Source organism: Haliotis rufescens, unplaced genomic scaffold (assembly GCF_023055435.1).
Source record: "Haliotis rufescens isolate VD_foot unplaced genomic scaffold, xgHalRufe1.0.p SCAF_4, whole genome shotgun sequence".
Taxonomy (NCBI): Eukaryota; Metazoa; Mollusca; class Gastropoda; order Lepetellida; family Haliotidae; genus Haliotis; species Haliotis rufescens.
In genome coordinates, this window is record NW_025964112.1 from 31,633,938 (window position 1) to 31,653,507 (window position 19,570).

General features: G+C 41.6%; 1 protein-coding gene across 1 annotated transcript in view; it reads right to left on the reverse strand.

Annotated features, from left to right (window-relative positions):
• The window catches only part of LOC124149535, a 43,980-nt gene that overhangs the window by 21,173 nt on the left and 3,237 nt on the right, over positions 1-19,570 (reverse strand). The window contains exons 2-10 of the mRNA XM_046521202.2: positions 17,434-17,742; positions 16,402-16,441; positions 15,982-16,010; positions 15,435-15,506; positions 15,078-15,119; positions 14,882-14,935; positions 7,124-7,207; positions 4,105-4,212; positions 1,162-1,245 (exon numbers count right to left, since the gene is read on the reverse strand). Coding sequence (XP_046377158.2) covers positions 1,162-1,245; positions 4,105-4,212; positions 7,124-7,207; positions 14,882-14,935; positions 15,078-15,119; positions 15,435-15,506; positions 15,982-16,010; positions 16,402-16,441; positions 17,434-17,742 — 822 coding nt within the window. The remainder of the gene's footprint in view (positions 1-1,161; positions 1,246-4,104; positions 4,213-7,123; positions 7,208-14,881; positions 14,936-15,077; positions 15,120-15,434; positions 15,507-15,981; positions 16,011-16,401; positions 16,442-17,433; positions 17,743-19,570) is intronic.

Below are 19,570 nucleotides of genomic sequence, written 5' to 3' on the forward strand. Positions count from 1 at the left end.
TTTCACCTCTCATTTCACTTGCATTTGCTTCAAACAAAATGGCGGCACCCAGTGAAGACAATCTGATCTATAATAAAGATCTATATTGTACTAAAACAGGTCTTACTTCGCATGCATCAAATCATGTGAGCACATTAAATTAAAACATGACAAGATTTGGAAAATATCTGTTGATGCTAAGTTGTCAGCAAACATGATTGAAAATCCTGCAATCAACCGAAATCTGCACGTCAGTTTATGAACCGGATGTCGATTTTGATTTGACTATGCATAGACTTGTTTGCCAGCCAAAATATAACTCCATAATTCCACCCTAGTGCAGCAAGGGTTGAAACTGGGCTTATCATACCTCCATGTCAGAAAGATGAGATCCGATTGGTCCATGTGATGTTGATATAATACTGTGTATCCTGCCTTGGAGGGTAATAAATTTCTCAGCGGGGGAATAAATGCCTTATTACCTGCTACGAGCGAGTCAGGCTGCACACGGATTTCTGAGAGGCAGAATAAATCCCTTATACCTTTATAAAACCTAAAGTGGATTGCACTAAATCCCATGTACACTCAGTGATCCTGGTACAACTCATACCCCGGGTATTGTATAGTCAGTTAACTCCCTTGCCTCGGGAAGATGAGTTCAGGCTAGAAGCAATCTGTGCCAAAATGTTCGAGTCTACTAGGCCTAACTTGGCTGAAAGCATCCTTTTCTCTGGATGTTGTAGATATTACGAGCTGAGCTTACTCAAACAGAAGTTTACTTGACTCTGGCTTTGGACTCAGGTTAAAGTTGAATTCTGTAGTAGACAATAAAAGTGATTGGTACAGACTTCTTATAACATCCCTTTCCTTTTTTAAAGTATGTCATGTGCAGTGTGAAAGTCACTTTTCTCTGGCTATCACAATAAGAATGCTGCACTTACTTAAGGATGGAGTTCAGTTACCTGGAGTAAGGCTTCTCGAGTTTGGCAGTAAACAAACATTTTACAGGCTATGATTTATGATTACCTTGACCCTTGACATGGCTGATCGAAGTCTCATTGTTTGACATAAATCTCAAAGCATCCCCATTTACATGGGCTGCATACTTCTTATATTAATATTCACAGTTTGAAACTAATGTTGGCCCCTTCAGGCGTCAGTAACTCAACTGTTTATAATTACCTGTCATTTCAGCAGCTTTCAACACTGACTCTCCTGTAGATGTACCTATTGCTAGTTCTTGTCTACTTCTGTCTGATGAGGACTCTGAAAGGAGGAATATACAACGTGTAAGGGATCTCAAGGTACCTCAGTGAGAAAACATGGGAAACATAACATAAGTGAGGTCATTTTCATGACATTGCCAACACAAAGCAAATATTCCATTCACAATCATCCCTCCTGCAATAACTTGACCTTAAAGCTATAGTCACTAATATCAACACCTGTTGGTATTGTACACCTGGGTCTTTCTAACTCACTCTTTTCTGTCATTAAAATAATGGCAATAATCACATGATAATATAATATCAACTGATTACCCTCATCAACATGGGCTTGCATGGGTTTGGGCCACAATGCTCTGTGGCTTACCTGAAGAAATAATTGTATGAAGCATCAAACTTATTACAATGACAAACATCTATAGTGATGGTGAGGGTGATGTGGGAGTCAAATGCTATCCCCAGATTACAAGCCTCATTTATTGCTGGGCTTGATAATGCAACCCCTAACCAAGAGGGTGTATCAGCATGCTTCTGGTTGTCTTGAAACAGATCATCAGTAGTTCAGCCTACTTGAAGATCCTGGTTGGAAGTGTTCAGCAACCCATACTTGTTTAGGCAACCAACAGGATTGGGTGGTCAGGCTCACTAACTTCACCGATGCATGTCATTGTATCCCAATTGCGTAGATCATGGTTCATGATGTCAATCACTGGATCGTCCCATCCAGACTCGATTATATACAGACCACCATCATATAGCTGGAATATTGCTCTGAGTCCAGCATTAAACAACAAACAAACAAGCTATCTGTGATTGTGTCTGATCACAGTTTAGTTTGAGAAAGTCTCAAGTCATCCAGTTCTTGATATAATCCAAGTAACTGTTGAGGATAAGATTTGCCACCCGGCTGCTTGTTCCCACATCAGTAAACACAGCCTGAGACCGTGTTGGGGGATGCAACAGCCAGGAGCAATTCATCATTATATCATGTATATTTATAATGTGATATATAGAGATTACTACACGAGTGTTGTCGGATACCATTTATCTTACGAGTTGTTTCGAAACATTTTTCACAAGCAAGGCAGTAATCTGTTTCTTACACACCCTAAAATTGCACCTTTATAGCAGCATATCGATGCATTTTGTCTATTCTAAATGATTGCAGTGTCGCATTAATACAGAACACGATGGTCATGAGTGACCACATCCGATGTACTGCTCAGTACTCATAAATTATGTGACCCTAAACTAGATAAGACCAAAGAACCCGCTGGATGAGAGGTTCATAATTTTTACCTCAAAGAAATTACCAAATATGTACAACAATGTTTACTTTCTTATAACATCACTACCGGTGACCGACTTTTACAAAATGGCGTGTTCACTGACGACAGTACCCAAGATTTTCAGAGGAGGATTTTCGTTGATTGAGGGATCGTACATTAATGTGTCATGTAAGTAATCAGAAACAAACAGACAATCGGCGTACTGTTTTATGTTTTCCAATGCAACCAAGGGAATTAGAATCTAATCAGAAATGCAGATAACTGCCGTCATCGTTGTGTGTGATTTTGCGTCAGTCATGGCACCACACAGGACGGAAACTTTCACGATTTCAGTTGAATTTACCAGATCATTGTAATGTATATATTTGTAATTCCATAATTCTTGCTTCGATACTCTTCCCACGAATAGTCTCAAACTCGGGAGCCAATGTGTGCAACAATTAGACGAATGGATCTCCCAAATAGGAGAAAATGCTACACAGTGTAAAATCTGAATTTTGCTTTGTTTACATTACAACAAGAACGAGCACAGTGTTCGTTTCCACACATAATTTATTTCGCTTGATTTCATCTAGGTAATTTGCATTGTTGACAAAGAGCATTTGTCATTTGATTCTAAAGTGTATGAGGAATTCAGTGATGTGCATGTATCGAGTTTGAAATGTATGTTATCTGATAGGTGTCTTATAACCGGCATATGTGAAACGTGATTTGGTCAACACTATTCAATATGGCGGAACGTACAAAAGAAAAATGGCAAGATTTGCGAAGTACTTAATTTCAATTTCAGTAATTTTGCTTTGCCTAAATTGACAGTAGATGATATCACAGAAGAGGGAATCTCCCACAGAATTTATATCTAGTGTGTGTGATGTATTATGATAATGACCTTGTAATGTAAACAGGATGTTGCAATTATAGTATTTAGTATTTCCATTTAAGTTATAAAAGCAATCCTCACAAAGGGGAAATGTATCTATGGTAACCTGACCACAAGTTACCTCCCTTGCACTATGCCCTTACACACATTGTCCATACACAGTCCTAAACTCTGTTTTTATTGAGTTTATGATGTCTCTAACAGGAGACCACGTTATACCAATCACTACACTAAAGAGGACCGTAACACCACAACAGAGTTTGAGGACAATTCCACATCAGCGGGTAAAGGAACAGATATGCCTGCGACAATGCAGAAAAGACCTAAGAGTCTGGCTCTATCTGTCTCCACTGTTATGAACAAGAGTCATCAGGAGATGACATATCCCCCTGGTCTGGTGCAATCCGAAATGGAATTTGGCTACTTATACCCCACTTTGGTTCTTTGCTCCTGGATACCTTCAGTTCAGTGAAGAAAATATAATGTTCAGTATTTTTCAATATCCCTTCGGCACAAATATCAAAAGGCACAACTTCACCACTAGGCTGATCTGTATAGCAAGTCTCATCAAGAAATATTCAACAGTTTTGGAGTTCTGATCTGGCTACAGAAAAGAGGAGGAGGTCAGACGGACAGACATGCTGATTGCTATATCCCAGCTACCCCAACAACCAGCTTCAAACTTTAATGCATCCAAATTTAATCATTACTGCTAATTCAAACTGTTTACCTTGCTCAGGAATAATTGGTTGACTGTCATCTGATTGGCCTCTCTCAGGTTGACCTTCAACTGAACGACCTCTCTCAGTCTGACCTTCATCAGCATGATCGTTTTCAGCTAAAAGAAAGATAACTCTGTCATTCACCTTGACCTACATGACCTCTGGTGATCTTTGAGAGACGTCAATGAAAATATTTCAAAATGGTAACTCCAACCAGGAGTTTATATGTATAATCAATAATATATAGTGAAATATGCCAGAGAATTTGCAAATATATGTAGTCAAACATGTAACATCCATATCTGATTCAAGTCTAAACTTTCACCTTGACAGTGACCAGGACATCTGCCTGGACTATACCAGGTGACTGTATTGATGAAGGTTCTTACAATTTGTAATAACTGAGTGAATAATGCTCTAAATTATCATGATTTCAAATATTCAGGGCCAGTGACTTGTTTTATAATGGGAATTGTTGGTAATTTATTACAAGAAAACAATATAACTATCTTTTGCACTTTGGGGGTGCATCCAAAAACATATACCAAAATCAATCTTTAATGCATACCATGCTAATGGTTTGGTGCAAGTACACAACCTCTGTATCTGAATACAACTACATTAAGATAATTATCTTGAGTCACAAGTTGATGTCAAAACGACTGGTTCCTAGTGTGGCCAGAGTGGACCATGCCCCTAACAATCGACATTCGTTCAGATGTCTGACATAAAAAATGATAGATGTAAGAGCACATAAATGGCGACTTTTCTCCAATATATCTATTTGAGAAGCCCACAGATCAATATAAAAATAAAGTCACAGCACTGTAGCTCACCTCTATAAGTAGTAACACTGAGGACTAACTGAGGACTCACACTATATGGAACCAAATATGACTTTTATCTTAAAGAGAAATATACGAGCCAAAGTTAAGCACTCACAATTACAAAGGAAACAAGTGTACAAGGCCAATTATGCATTTTTTAAAGAAATTAAGAGCATGGTCAAAGTGCAAATGGCAAATGTAAAACGTTTCAGCTTTCAGTACAGTTGGAGTGCAAGGATCAAATATGAGTATAAACTTAAAATATCTACAAAAGTGCACCATATATGTTGAGCCCTGCTATTAGCTACAGAAGTACCAAATTTCAATACATTTTGCCAAAATATGGCTGGGTAATAGCCATAAGTGCTTTTGCCTGTCAAAACAAATTTGAAACCTCTTGATCAACTTCAGATGTCATCATTGGAGGGAACAAGCACGTGAAGTGCAAGCAACTTCACTGGTTCAGTGGTTCCTGAGGACATGATGTTTACAGTGCCAAATGCATTTTCAGATACTAAAAGAGCATGGTCAAAGTGCAGTTTGGTTTCCCCAAAAGGTCAATTCAAATATATATTTGTATTCTTGTACAGATCAGGCTTCAGAGACATGTATTTCAACTGGAGAATATCATGTCATCCATGTTCATCTTGCATTTTTCTGTCAATTAAAAAACCACACACTCATGTACAGCTTTGAACATCCTATCAATCAATGATCAACTTTGTATATCAACAGTCAAAGACCACATTACTGTCTTAAATCATATAACAAGCTAACCAGTGTCTAGTCACAGATTAAATACAATAGTTGCAATTCAAGATTGACATGGTAAGAATTAGTCCTTGTGTTTGAGACCTGAGAACACCATGACATGTTACATTTCTGATATATAACTGTGATTCCACCAGTGGCATGACCGACCATCCGCAAATCTAAATGTCTAAATACATGTACTGAGGGAGTGTTTTTCTTATCTTTCGATTTGCTCCAATGTTTTTCACCTGCATAGGATGGTGAAATGCACAGTACAGAAAACATATTATAAAGAAATAAGATAAAACAATAACAACAAACTGAATACCTGAGCTGCTTCATCATGTGAAAAGTTGTTGAAATATTTATCTTTCAGGCATAATTATATCTTTGAAAAAACAATTTCATTCACCATATTTACATTGCAGGATATAAAATAGGTTATGCAATATGAAACATATTTAATAGTGTTGTCTTATTCTATATCATTGCCATGTATGAAACATCTGTATATGTGCTGTTGATAGAACCTTTCAAAGTCAGGTGCACAATTATTTACCTCCTAGCCTAGCTGGCGTCTGGGTGAAAGACGCACAATGCTCCAGCCTTATTATTGTCTGTGGCAATTATAAATAAATGTCTTCTAAAACTTTTTTCAAAGTAACAATTTTAAACAAAATTTACCCTCAGTGTTCAACACTAACACTGGTCCACTGGTCCGAGTCTAGCATATTTTATAAAGGATCAGTAAAATTAAATAAATGCTGTCAAGTGTTATTTTAGGGACAAAGTAATTTAAGAACTCTACATTCTAAGCAAAACCAGCAACCTGAGCCAGCCTGTGTAGTACAGAGTTAGCTCCTTCACTGGTTTCTCATTGTACAAAGAAGTAATACCTTTTAAAAATCTTTTTTGTCAGGTCCATTGTGTCACGTGGAGATCCAACAGGGCCAGTAGATGATTCAACATGCATGCAGTCCTTTGGACCACTGACATATTTTGGTCAGTGACAAACACTGGACCCTGTGTTTTCACAATGGTTAAACATAACTTGAAATAACATCCTTTATTAACCAACACAGACGGTAACTCTATTTAATTCACACTGCCCAGAACATTTAAGTATGAACACAGGTTTTCAGCAATCTCCAACACAATCCTACACAAACAGTTGCAAGCACGTAGTTTTATACTCATTGATGCATGGTATTACCTGTCACTTTAATATAAATCTGCAAGGATTGAAGTGATCAGAGTATATAGAATATTTCTCCAGTGTTTAAAATGAAAAAGGTTGCCATGCTGCTACCAGAAACCAGAGACTTTTGAAGTTGCAGAGTCTCACCTATCTCTTACCCTCTGATTGGCCAGTTATATGGTTTCAATGACAGGTGGCAACAGGTTAAGTAGGGTCATGGACAGCATTTCTACACACACAGTTACAAACCTAGATGTGCAGTTGGAGGTTCACGTGTTTCTGGTTGGGACATCCCATCAGAACTGTCTGCTGTACGAACCGCTGTAAAATCACCTGGAACATTCAAAACTAAGGTCAACTCATGCTATAAGTCAATTCCAGGGACCAAGCTCAGACTTCTGTTCCTCCAACTTTACTGACAACATGTCCTGATACTTGATTTACAATACATAAACATCAATACATGATATTTGACTCACAATACATAAACCCGTATACTGAATCGATACATGATACTTGATTTACAATACATAAACCTGTATACTGAATTGATACATGATACTTGACTCACAATACATAAACCTATATACCGAATCGATACAGGATATTTGACACCTGATACATAAACCTATATACTGAATCGATACAGGATATTTGACTCACAATACATAAACCTATATACTGAATTGATACATGATATTTGACACACAATACATAAACCTATATACTGAATCAATACATGATACTTGACTCACAATACATAAACCTATATACTGAATCGATACATGATACTTGATTTACAATACATAACCCTGTATACTGAATCGATACATGATACTTGACACACGATACATAAACCAATATACTGAATCGATACATGATACTTGACACACAATACATAAACCTATATACTGAATCAATACATGATATTTGACACACGATACATAAACCAATATACTTAATCGATACATGATATTTGACACACGATACATAAACCTGTATACTGAATTAATACATGATATTTGACTCACAATACATAAACCTGTATACTGAATCGATACATGATACTTGATTTACAATACATAAACCTGTATACTGAATCGATACATGATACTTGACTCACAATACAAAAACCTATATACCGAATCGATACATGATACTTGACTCACAATACATAAACCTATATACCGAATCGATACAGGATATTTGACACCTGATACATAAACCTATATACTGAATTGATACAGGATATTTGACTCACAATACATAAACCTATATACTGAATGGATACATGATATTTGAAACACAATACATAAACCTATATACCAAATCAATACTTATTTGACTCACGATACATAAACCTATATATTGAATAGATACATGATACTTGACTCACGATACATCAACCTATATATTGAATAGATACATGATACCAAGTTTATAGTAGATCCTTGTTGAGAGTAGAAATATTTTTACAGTACACCCATGTTGACAGTAGGTCCAAGTTTACAGTACACCCATGTTGACAGTAGGTCCAAGTTTACAGTACACCCATGTTGACAGTAGGTCCAAGTTTACAGTACACCCATGTTGAAAGTAGGTCCAAGTTTACAGTACACCCATGTTGACAGTAGGTCCAAGTTTACAGTACACCCATGTTGACAGTAGGTCCAAGTTTACAGTACACCCATGTTGACAGTAGGTCCAAGTTTACAGTACACCAATGTTGACAGTAGGTCAAAGTTTACAGTACACCCATGTTGACAGTAGGTCCAAGTTTACAGTACACCCATGTTGACAGTAGGTCCAAGTTTACAGTACACCAATGTTGACAGTAGGTCAAAGTTTACAGTGAACCCCTGAACACATTTTCAGTTTTGAGGGAGCTTTTAAAGTGCACTGTCAAACAAAGTGAAACAAAAAATATCACAAGAAACAGGATATATTCACTGAACCCAACTACAAACTACAAATTAACTCAAATGTTATTACATTTTGAAACGGTCAAGAAATGGGTGTCAATATGTCTTTCAATATGGCTGCTGTGACAACCATATTACAATTGTATCAAACCTCCTGGAAAAATCCAGGTGTGATCAATGGAGGGAATCCTGCCAAGTTTCAGCTTCAGCCAGTCGTATACTGACATGTCAGGGGAGATATTTACAGGCACTCTGGACAAGGACTGACAACCAAGCCATGACAAAGGCTCACGTAAGGTAAAGTAACTATTTTCTTTTTGGTTCAATGCTGCGAACAAATCCAAATATAGTTTTAGTCCTCTATACTTTATACACAAAGTTTCAGCTTGTTGGACCTTGTGGTCCCTTAGAAACACATTTCTGGAGATTTCCTAGATCCATGGGATATGGGTGACAGACAACAGACTCTGGATCTGAGAGACATGGATGAGAGACAACAGACTCTAGATCTGAGAGACATGGATGAGAGACAACAGACTCTGGATCTGAGAGACATGGATGAGAAACAACAGACTCTAGATCTGAGAGACATGGATGACAGACAACAGACTCTAGATCTGAGAGACATGGATGACAGACAACAGACTCTAGATCTGTGGGACATGGATGACAGACAACAGACTCTAGATCTGAGAGACATGGATGACAGACAACAGACTCTAGATCTGAGAGACATGGATGACAGACAACAGACTCTAGATCTGAGAGACATGGATGACAGACAACAGACTCTAGATCTGTGGGACATGGATGACAGACAACAGACTCTAGATATGTGGGACACGGGTGACAGACAACAGACTCTAGATCTGAGAGACATCGATGACAGACAACAGACTCTAGATCTGAGGGACATGGATGACAGACAACAGACTCTAGATCTGTGGCACATGGATGACAGACAACAGACTCTGGATCTGTGGGACATGGATGAGAGACAACAGGCTCTAGATCTGTGGGACATGGGAACCAGACAACAGACCCTAGATCTGTGGGACATGGGAACCAGACAACAGACTCTAGATCTGTGGGACATGGGAACCCTACAACAGAAACTAGATCTGTGGGACATGGGAACCAAACAACAGACGCTGGATCTGTGGGACATGGGAACCAGACAACAGACTCTGGATCTGTGGGACATGGGAACCAGACAACAGACTCTAGATCTGTGGGACATAGGAACCAGACAACAGACTCTAGATCTGTGGGACATGGGAATCAGACAACAGACTCTGGATCTGTGGGACATAGTTGACAGACAACAGACTCTAGATCTGTGGGACATGGGAACCCTACAACAGAAACTAGATCTGTGGGACATGGGAACCAGACAACAGACTCTGGATCTGTGGGACATGGGAACCAGACAACAGACTCTGGATCTGTGGGACATGGGAACCAGACAACAGACTCTAGATCTGTGGGACATGGGTGACAGACAACAGACTCTAGATCTGTGGGACATAGGTGACAGACAACAGACTCTAGATCTTTGGGACATGGGAACCAGACAACAGAAACTAGATCTGTGGGACATGGGAACCAGACAACAGACTCTGGATCTGTGGGACATAGGTGACAGACAACAGACTCTAGATCTGTGGGACATGGGAACCAGACAACAGAAACTAGATCTGTGAGACATGGGAACCAGACTACAGACTCTAGATCTGTGGGACATGGGAACCAGACAACAGACACTAGATCTGTGGGACAGGGGTGACAGACAACAGACTCTGGATCTGTGGGACATGGGTGACAGACAACAGACTCTAGATCTGTGGGACATGGGTGACAGACAACAGACTCTAGATCTGTGGGACAGGGGTGACAGACAACAGACTCTAGATCTGTTGGACAGGGGTGACAGACAACAGACTCTAGATCTGTGGGACAGGGGTGACAGACAACAGACTCTAGATCTGTGGGACATGGGAACCAGACAACAGAAACTAGATCTGTGGGACATGGGAACCAGACAACAGACTCTGGATCTGTGGGACATAGGTGACAGACAACAGACTCTAGATCTGTGGGACATGGGAACCAGACAACAGAAACTAGATCTGTGGGACATTGGAACCAGACAACAGACTCTAGATCTGTGGGACATAGGTGACAGACAAGACTCTAGATCTGTGGGACATAGGTGACAGACAACAGACTCTAGATCTGTGGGACAGGGGTGACAGACAACAGACTCTAGATCTGTTGGACAGGGGTGACAGACAACAGACTCTGGATCTGTGGGACAGGGGTGACAGACAACAGACTCTAGATCTGTGGGACAGGAGTGACAGACAACAAACTCTAGATCTGTGGGACAGGGGTGACAGACAACAGACTCTAGATCTGTTGGACAGGGGTGACAGACAACAAACTCTGGATCTGTGGGACAGGGGTGACAGACAACAGACTCTAGATCTGTTGGACATGGGAACAAGACAACAGACTCTGGATCTGTGGGACATGGGTGACAGACAACAGACTCTAGATCTGTTGGACATAGGTGACAGACAACAGACTCTAGATCTGTGGGACAGGGGTGACAGACAACAAACTCTGGATCTGTGGGACAGGGGTGACAGACAACAGACTCTAGATCTGTGGGACAGGGGTGACAGACAACAGACTCTAGATCTGTTGGACAGGGGTGACAGACAACAGACTCTAGATCTGTGGGACAGGGGTGACAGACAACAGACTCTAGATCTGTGGGACAGGGGTGACAGACAACAGACTCTAGATCTGTTGGACAGGGGTGACAGACAACAGACTCTAGATCTGTTGGACAGGGGTGACAGACAACAGACTCTAGATCTGTGGGACAGGGGTGACAGACAACAGACTCTAGATCTGTGGGACAGGGGTGACAGACAACAGACTCTAGATCTGTTGGACATGGGTGACAGAAAACAGACTCTAGATCTGTGGGACATGGGTGACAGACAACAGACTCTAGATCTGTTGGACATAGGTGACAGACAACAGACTCTAGATCTGTGGGACATGGGAACAAGACAACAGACTCTGGATCTGTGGGACATAGGTGACAGACAACAGACTCTAGATCTGTGGGACATGGGTGACAGACAACAGACTCTAGATCTGAGAGACATAGGTGACAGACAACAGACTCTAGATCTGAGAGACATAGGTGACAGACAACAGACTCTAGATCTGTGGGACATAGGTGACAGACAACAGACTCTAGATCTGTTGGACAGGGGTGACAGACAACAGACTCTAGATCTGTGGGACAGGGGTGACAGACAACAGACTCTAGATCTGTGGGACAGGGGTGACAGACAACAGACTCTAGATCTGTGGGACATAGGTGACAGACAACAGACTCTAGATCTGAGAGACATAGGTGACAGACAACAGACTCTAGATCTGAGAGACATAGGTGACAGACAACAGACTCTAGATCTGTGGGACATAGGTGACAGACAACAGACTCTAGATCTGTTGGACAGGGGTGACAGACAACAGACTCTAGATCTGTGGGACAGGGGTGACAGACAACAGACTCTAGATCTGTTGGACAGGGGTGACAGACAACAGACTCTAGATCTGTGGGACAGGGGTGACAGACAACAGACTCTAGATCTGTGGGACATGGGTGACAGACAACAAACTCTAGATCTGTGGGACAGGGGTGACAGACAACAGACTCTAGATCTGTTGGACAGGGGTGACAGACAACAAACTCTGGATCTGTGGGACAGGGGTGACAGACAACAGACTCTAGATCTGTTGGACATGGGAACAAGACAACAGACTCTGGATCTGTGGGACATGGGTGACAGACAACAGACTCTAGATCTGTTGGACATAGGTGACAGACAACAGACTCTAGATCTGTGGGACAGGGGTGACAGACAACAAACTCTGGATCTGTGGGACAGGGGTGACAGACAACAGACTCTAGATCTGTGGGACATGGGAACAAGACAACAGACTCTGGATCTGTGGGACATGGGTGACAGACAACAGACTCTAGATCTGTGGGACAGGGATGACAGACAACAGACTCTAGATCTGTGGGACAGGGGTGACAGACAACAGACTCTAGATCTGTGGGACAGGGGTGACAGACAACAGACTCTAGATCTGTTGGACAGGGGTGACAGACAACAGACTCTAGATCTGTGGGACAGGGGTGACAGACAACAGACTCTAGATCTGTGGGACAGGGGTGACAGACAACAGACTCTAGATCTGTTGGACAGGGGTGACAGACAACAGACTCTAGATCTGTGGGACAGGGGTGACAGACAACAGACTCTAGATCTGTGGGACAGGGGTGACAGACAACAGACTCTAGATCTGTTGGACAGGGGTGACAGACAACAGACTCTAGATCTGTTGGACAGGGGTGACAGACAACAGACTCTAGATCTGTTGGACAGGGGTGACAGACAACAAACTCTAGATCTGTTGGACAGGGGTGACAGACAACAGACTCTAGATCTGTGGGACAGGGGTGACAGACAACAGACTCTAGATCTGTTGGACAGGGGTGACAGACAACAGACTCTAGATCTGTTGGACATGGGTGACAGACAACAGACTCTAGATCTGTTGGACATGGGTGACAGAAAACAGACTCTAGATCTGTGGGACATGGGTGACAGACAACAGACTCTAGATCTGTTGGACATAGGTGACAGACAACAGACTCTAGATCTGTGGGACATGGGAACAAGACAACAGACTCTGGATCTGTGGGACATAGGTGACAGACAACAGACTCTAGATCTGTGGGACATGGGTGACAGACAACAGACTCTAGATCTGAGAGACATAGGTGACAGACAACAGACTCTAGATCTGAGAGACATAGGTGACAGACAACAGACTCTAGATCTGTGGGACATAGGTGACAGACAACAGACTCTAGATCTGTTGGACAGGGGTGACAGACAACAGACTCTAGATCTGTGGGACAGGGGTGACAGACAACAGACTCTAGATCTGTGGGACAGGGGTGACAGACAACAGACTCTAGATCTGTTGGACAGGGGTGACAGACAACAGACTCTAGATCTGTGGGACATGGGTGACAGACAACAGACTCTAGATCTGTGGGACAGGGGTGACAGACAACAGACTCTAGATCTGTGGGACAGGGGTGACAGACAACAGACTCTAGATCTGTTGGACATGGGTGACAGACAACAGACTCTAGATCTGTTGGACAGGGGTGACAGACAACAGACTCTAGATCTGTTGGACAGGGGTGACAGACAACAGACTCTAGATCTGTGGGACAGGGGTGACAGACAACAGACTCTAGATCTGTTGGACAGGGGTGACAGACAACAGACTCTAGATCTGTGGGACAGGGGTGACAGACAACAGACTCTAGATCTGTGGGACATGGGTGACAGACAACAGACTCTAGATCTGTTGGACAGGGGTGACAGACAATGCATTAATCAGTCAATACATCTTTTTTTCAGGCTTTGACCCCATAAGGATGACTTTTACAACTGACATGAATGATGAGTGTCTGCAAACAATTCCACTTGGCCACAAAGAAAAGTCCTTGACAGTTTCAATAGCAAACATGCCACTTGCAGCATATAAACATCATGCCCCTCCTTTTGCATGTAACAGACAAGGCTATATATGTCCTCTGATGAACAATGTAAATCCATGTATTATCTATTCAGTGACGTCAAATTTAAAAGTAGCATGTTTGCCGGTCTATCATCTTCATAGTAAGTGAAAAGATCTTGCTTTTTACTAAGTACGATTCAGAAGTAATTTTGGTACATTCATAATGATTACTGAAAAAGACTAATAAATCTCAATCTGATGTTTCACTCACATTCAAGACCTCACTCTCATTAACATCTCACAACCCCTCCACAGGAGCATCCTATATGACATCTGAATGTAGATAATGAACCTAAGCTGACAGTTCTGAATGGTGAACAATAACGTCCACACATTCAACTGGATGAATATTTCATAGCTCAAAGTATCTATTGATTGAATTCAAAATACTTACACTGAGGACTTTGGGCCGATGATATGTCCTTTCCTCTGATATAACTTTTACCCACTGAAACATAAGTTTGAAAAGTTTTGCCATATAACACTGACATGAGTGTTCCAAATGTTTTAAGAACTTAAGTTCATGAATATTTCATAGGTCAACTGTATCTATGGATTTAATTCAAACAACTTACATGACCCATATTTACCTGATTGTAGTGCCCTTCTCTTCCACATGCAACAGATAATGGCTGAAATAGGAACATTGTCCTGGTTTTACTGTCATGGTATGGGTGCTGGTGATAATTGAGGGTAGCACAGTGAGCAAATAACATACTTTGTCTTCAGGAAAGCCTACCCCTTCTCTTGTAAGTAGATAAGCTTCTTAGATATACCTTATTTTATGAAAAAATGGTCACAATATGAAGCTAATATAAAGATTGAATAACAAGAATTGAATGAGTGTAACTTTACATTATACAGAAATAAAACTTTCACAAAGACACACAACCATTCCTTCATACTGGATCCTAATTTCTGCTTCAGTTTCAGTTTCTGCCTCTTACCAATCACAGCAACTGTAATGACGATTGGCAGCACAATTTTAAGTATCAGCGAGGAATCGTGGGCACCAGGAGCTGATGGGAGAGAACCAGGATTACTTCACAATCTTCACAGTGTCTGACTCACAAATAATCACAATTTGGATCTTTTGTCATAATTTACAAAATATTCATCTAAAAATTCTATTAACCTTAAGGTTGCCAGAGAGTACAAATAACATCTTCATTTTTAAGCAAAGCTTCCACTTACTTGATGGTGTAAAATCTCCAAATTAAACGCTGGGAAGTGAGTTAATTATTAATGTCACATTGGCAATATTTCAGCCAAATTGTCACTTAAGCATAAGGGCAGGAAATGGGAATTGAAGTTCAAACTGTAAATACATGTACTCCCATTATGCTAATGTTTCCAATCAATCCGCCCCTCATGGAAACTCTCATGACAGCATGACAAGTGTATGAGGCTCTCTCCTACCCCCAAATCCTCATGGGGGACCAGTAGGGTTGATACTTACTGCAGCTAACAGTGCCTCCATAAGTACATACACACCTGCTGATGTAGATTCTGTGGTGGGTTTCCTGCAATAAACAGTGATACTGATGTCAGTCTTTACATGCAGAGTGCAGGGGGATAGTCCTTTAAACAACTTTACACATGACATATAGCATGGTTACAAAAATGATGACATGTTTTCAATGACATCAAGAATAACTGGTAGAGAATGCTGATGAGGTTCACACTGGTTTATATTTTACAAGTTTTAAGGGGTTCAGGGTCTGAAAACAGGTTTAACTACAAATTGACATCACTTTCCAGAGACAACCCTCCTGAAGGCAGGTTTCAAAACCAACAGAGAGACATTGTATGTTTAGAAACATTTAGTAGAAACAGTGTTGTTAATCCAATTAGATTATATTTCTGGGTGTTTCCTGAGTGTAGGAACCAGGTCAGCATGGGGTGTTGCCTTACCTTGTAGTGCTTGTAGCACCAACAGCCACACAACTGTAATCTGGAACACACACACGGAGCAGATGGTAAAGGGGAAGCTGCAATTGTCATTTCAGATACAGGAAAAGCAGTGTAACATTGTATATCACCTGAGTCTAACTGACACTGAGGCTCACCTAAATTTAATTAACACTGAAGCTCACATGGGCTAACATGCATGAACAATTGAGGTGCTAAGACTACTGTATCTATACTTCACAAACAGTAGTTGTACAAAGCTCCGGGGTGGCTGGTGGATTATAGAGTCAGCACATTCAGGCATCCATTGTCATTCTTACTTTTCAAAAGAATTAATCTGTTATTAACCAAAAACAAAAAAATTTATCCTATTTTGTATGAGTAACCAGCTGATAAGCTCATAGAGGGATAATATATAGTGGAAGTGCAGTTGCTTGACTGACAGATTTCCCTGGTTTGTTCACCACACAGGTGTACACAGTGTGAAGCCCCCATGATGTAAACTGCTAAAATCAGCTTGAGACCTCACTCCCTTTGAGTACACAAAAGCTTCTTTATACAATGGTTCCATTTTATTCACTGATTTCTTCAAAATGAAATTTTCTAGTTGATATCATGCCAAAATTCAGGTTCATCTCTATGTAACTAAGTGTCCTGTAAAATTACTTTTATTGACATATTTTGTCTTTGGAAAAGAAATTCATAGTACATTTCTTACAATTGACCTTTTTATGTTTTTCAAACTTCAACTCTGTTATCAGAGCTCAATATAAAACCCATCCATATAGAAGATTAGTGCCCTTGGTCCATCACATACAACAACCAGTTTGTCATTCAACACCTGCATCCTTCTACAGGTGACATTTCTCACATCCATATGTACACCCATAGGCCAAAATTATGATAAATGTTCTTCTGGCACATTACTTTGAAGGAGAGAATACCAGTTGCACATGTTCCTGAGACAACCTATCTGGTACATGTCTTGTACAATAGTGTTCATTTATAGTCATGGTTGGAGTATGTTGTACTTACTGGCAGCAAGATGTTGTCCATCTGCACAGGGCTCATATCCGCAGTCACAGATGCTGTCAAACGTGAAACAATCGCAATCAGTAGACTTGTTTGGCACATAGCCCTTCTGATGGTCACATGAACACTTGTAGTCCTGCTGGGTAGATGAGTGCTCACACACAAACTTCCCTTCACCACATGTTTGTTTCTTGTAGTCACAGTTGGGCTGAGAGTACTCAAAGGACATCTTGCCGTGTTGCTGATAGAAGTCATCTGAACATGAGGCACAGGACACAGTCTCCATCTGTGTGTCTATGTGGGCATGGGTACCTACAACATACAGTACTGACACAGTCTCCTTCTGTGTGTCTATGTGGACATGGGTACCCACAACATACAGTACTGACACAGTCTCCCTCTGTGTCTATGTGGACATGGGTACCTACAACATACAGTACTGACACAGTCTCCCTCTGTGTCTATGTGGGCACGCGTACCTACAACATACAGTACTGACACAGTCTCCCTCTGTGTCTATGTGGGCATGGGTACCTACAACATACAGTACTGACACAGTCTCCCTCTGTGTGTCTATGTGGACATGGGTACCTACAACATACAGTACTGACACAGTCTCCCTCCGTGTCTATGTGGGCATGGGTACCTACAACATACAGTACTGACACAGTCTCCCTCCGTGTCTATGTGGACATGGGTACCTACAACATACAGTACTGACACAGTCTCCCTCTGTGTCTATGTGGGCACGCGTACCTACAACATACAGTACTGACACAGTCTCCCTCTGTGTCTATGTGGGCATGGGTACCTACAACATACAGTACTGACACAGTCTCCTTCTGTGTCTATGTGGGCATGGGTACCTTTAACATACAGTACTGACACAGTCTCCCTCTGTGTCTATGTGGACATGGGTACCTACAACATACAGTACTGACACAGTCTCCCTCTGTGTCTATGTGGGCACGCGTACCTACAACATACAGTACTGACACAGTCTCCCTCTGTGTCTATGTGGGCATGGGTACCTACAACATACAGTACTGACACAGTCTCCTTCTGTGTCTATGTGGGCATGGGTACCTTTAACATACAGTACTGACACAGTCTCCCTCTGTGTCTATGTGGACATGGGTACCTACAACATACAGTACTGACACAGTCTCCCTCTGTGTCTATGTGGGCACGCGTACCTACAACATACAGTACTGACACAGTCTCCCTCTGTGTCTATGTGGACATGGGTACCTACAACATACAGTACTGACACAGTCTCCCTCTGTGTCTATGTGGACATGGGTACCTACAACATACAGTACTGACACAGTCTCCCTCTGTGTGTCTATGTGGGCACGGGTACCTACAACATACAGTACTGACACAGTCTCCCTCCGTGTCTATGTGGGCACGGGTACCTACAACATACAGTACTGACACAGTCTCCCTCTGTGTCTATGTGGGCACGCGTACCTACAACATACAGTACTGACACAGTCTCCCTCTGTGTCTATGTGGACATGGGTACCCACAACATACAGTACTGACACAGCCTCCCTCTCTGTGTCTATGTGGGCATGGGTACCTACAACATACAGTACTGACACAGTCTCCCTCTGTGTCTATGTGGGCATGGGTACCTACAACATACAGTACTGACACAGTCTCCCTCTGTGTCTATGTGGACATGGGTTCCTACAACATACAGTACTGACACAGTCTCCCTCTGTGTCTATGTGGGTATGGGTACCTACAACATACAGTACTGACACAGTCTCCCTCTGTGTCTATGTGGGCATGGGTACCTACTACAACATACAGTACTGACACAGTCTCCCTCCGTGTCTATGTGGGCATGGGTACCTACAACATACAGTACTGACACAGTCTCCCTCTGTGTGTCTATGTGGGCATGGGTACCTACAACATACAGTACTGACACAGTCTCCCTCTGTGTCTATGTGGGCATGGGTACCTACAACATACAGTACTGACACAGTCTCCCTCTGTGTCTATGTGGGCATGGGTACCTACAACATACAGTACTGACACAGTCTCCCTCTGTGTGTCTATGTGGGCATGGGTACCTACAACATACAGTACTGACACAGTCTCCCTCTGTGTCTATGTGGGCATGGGT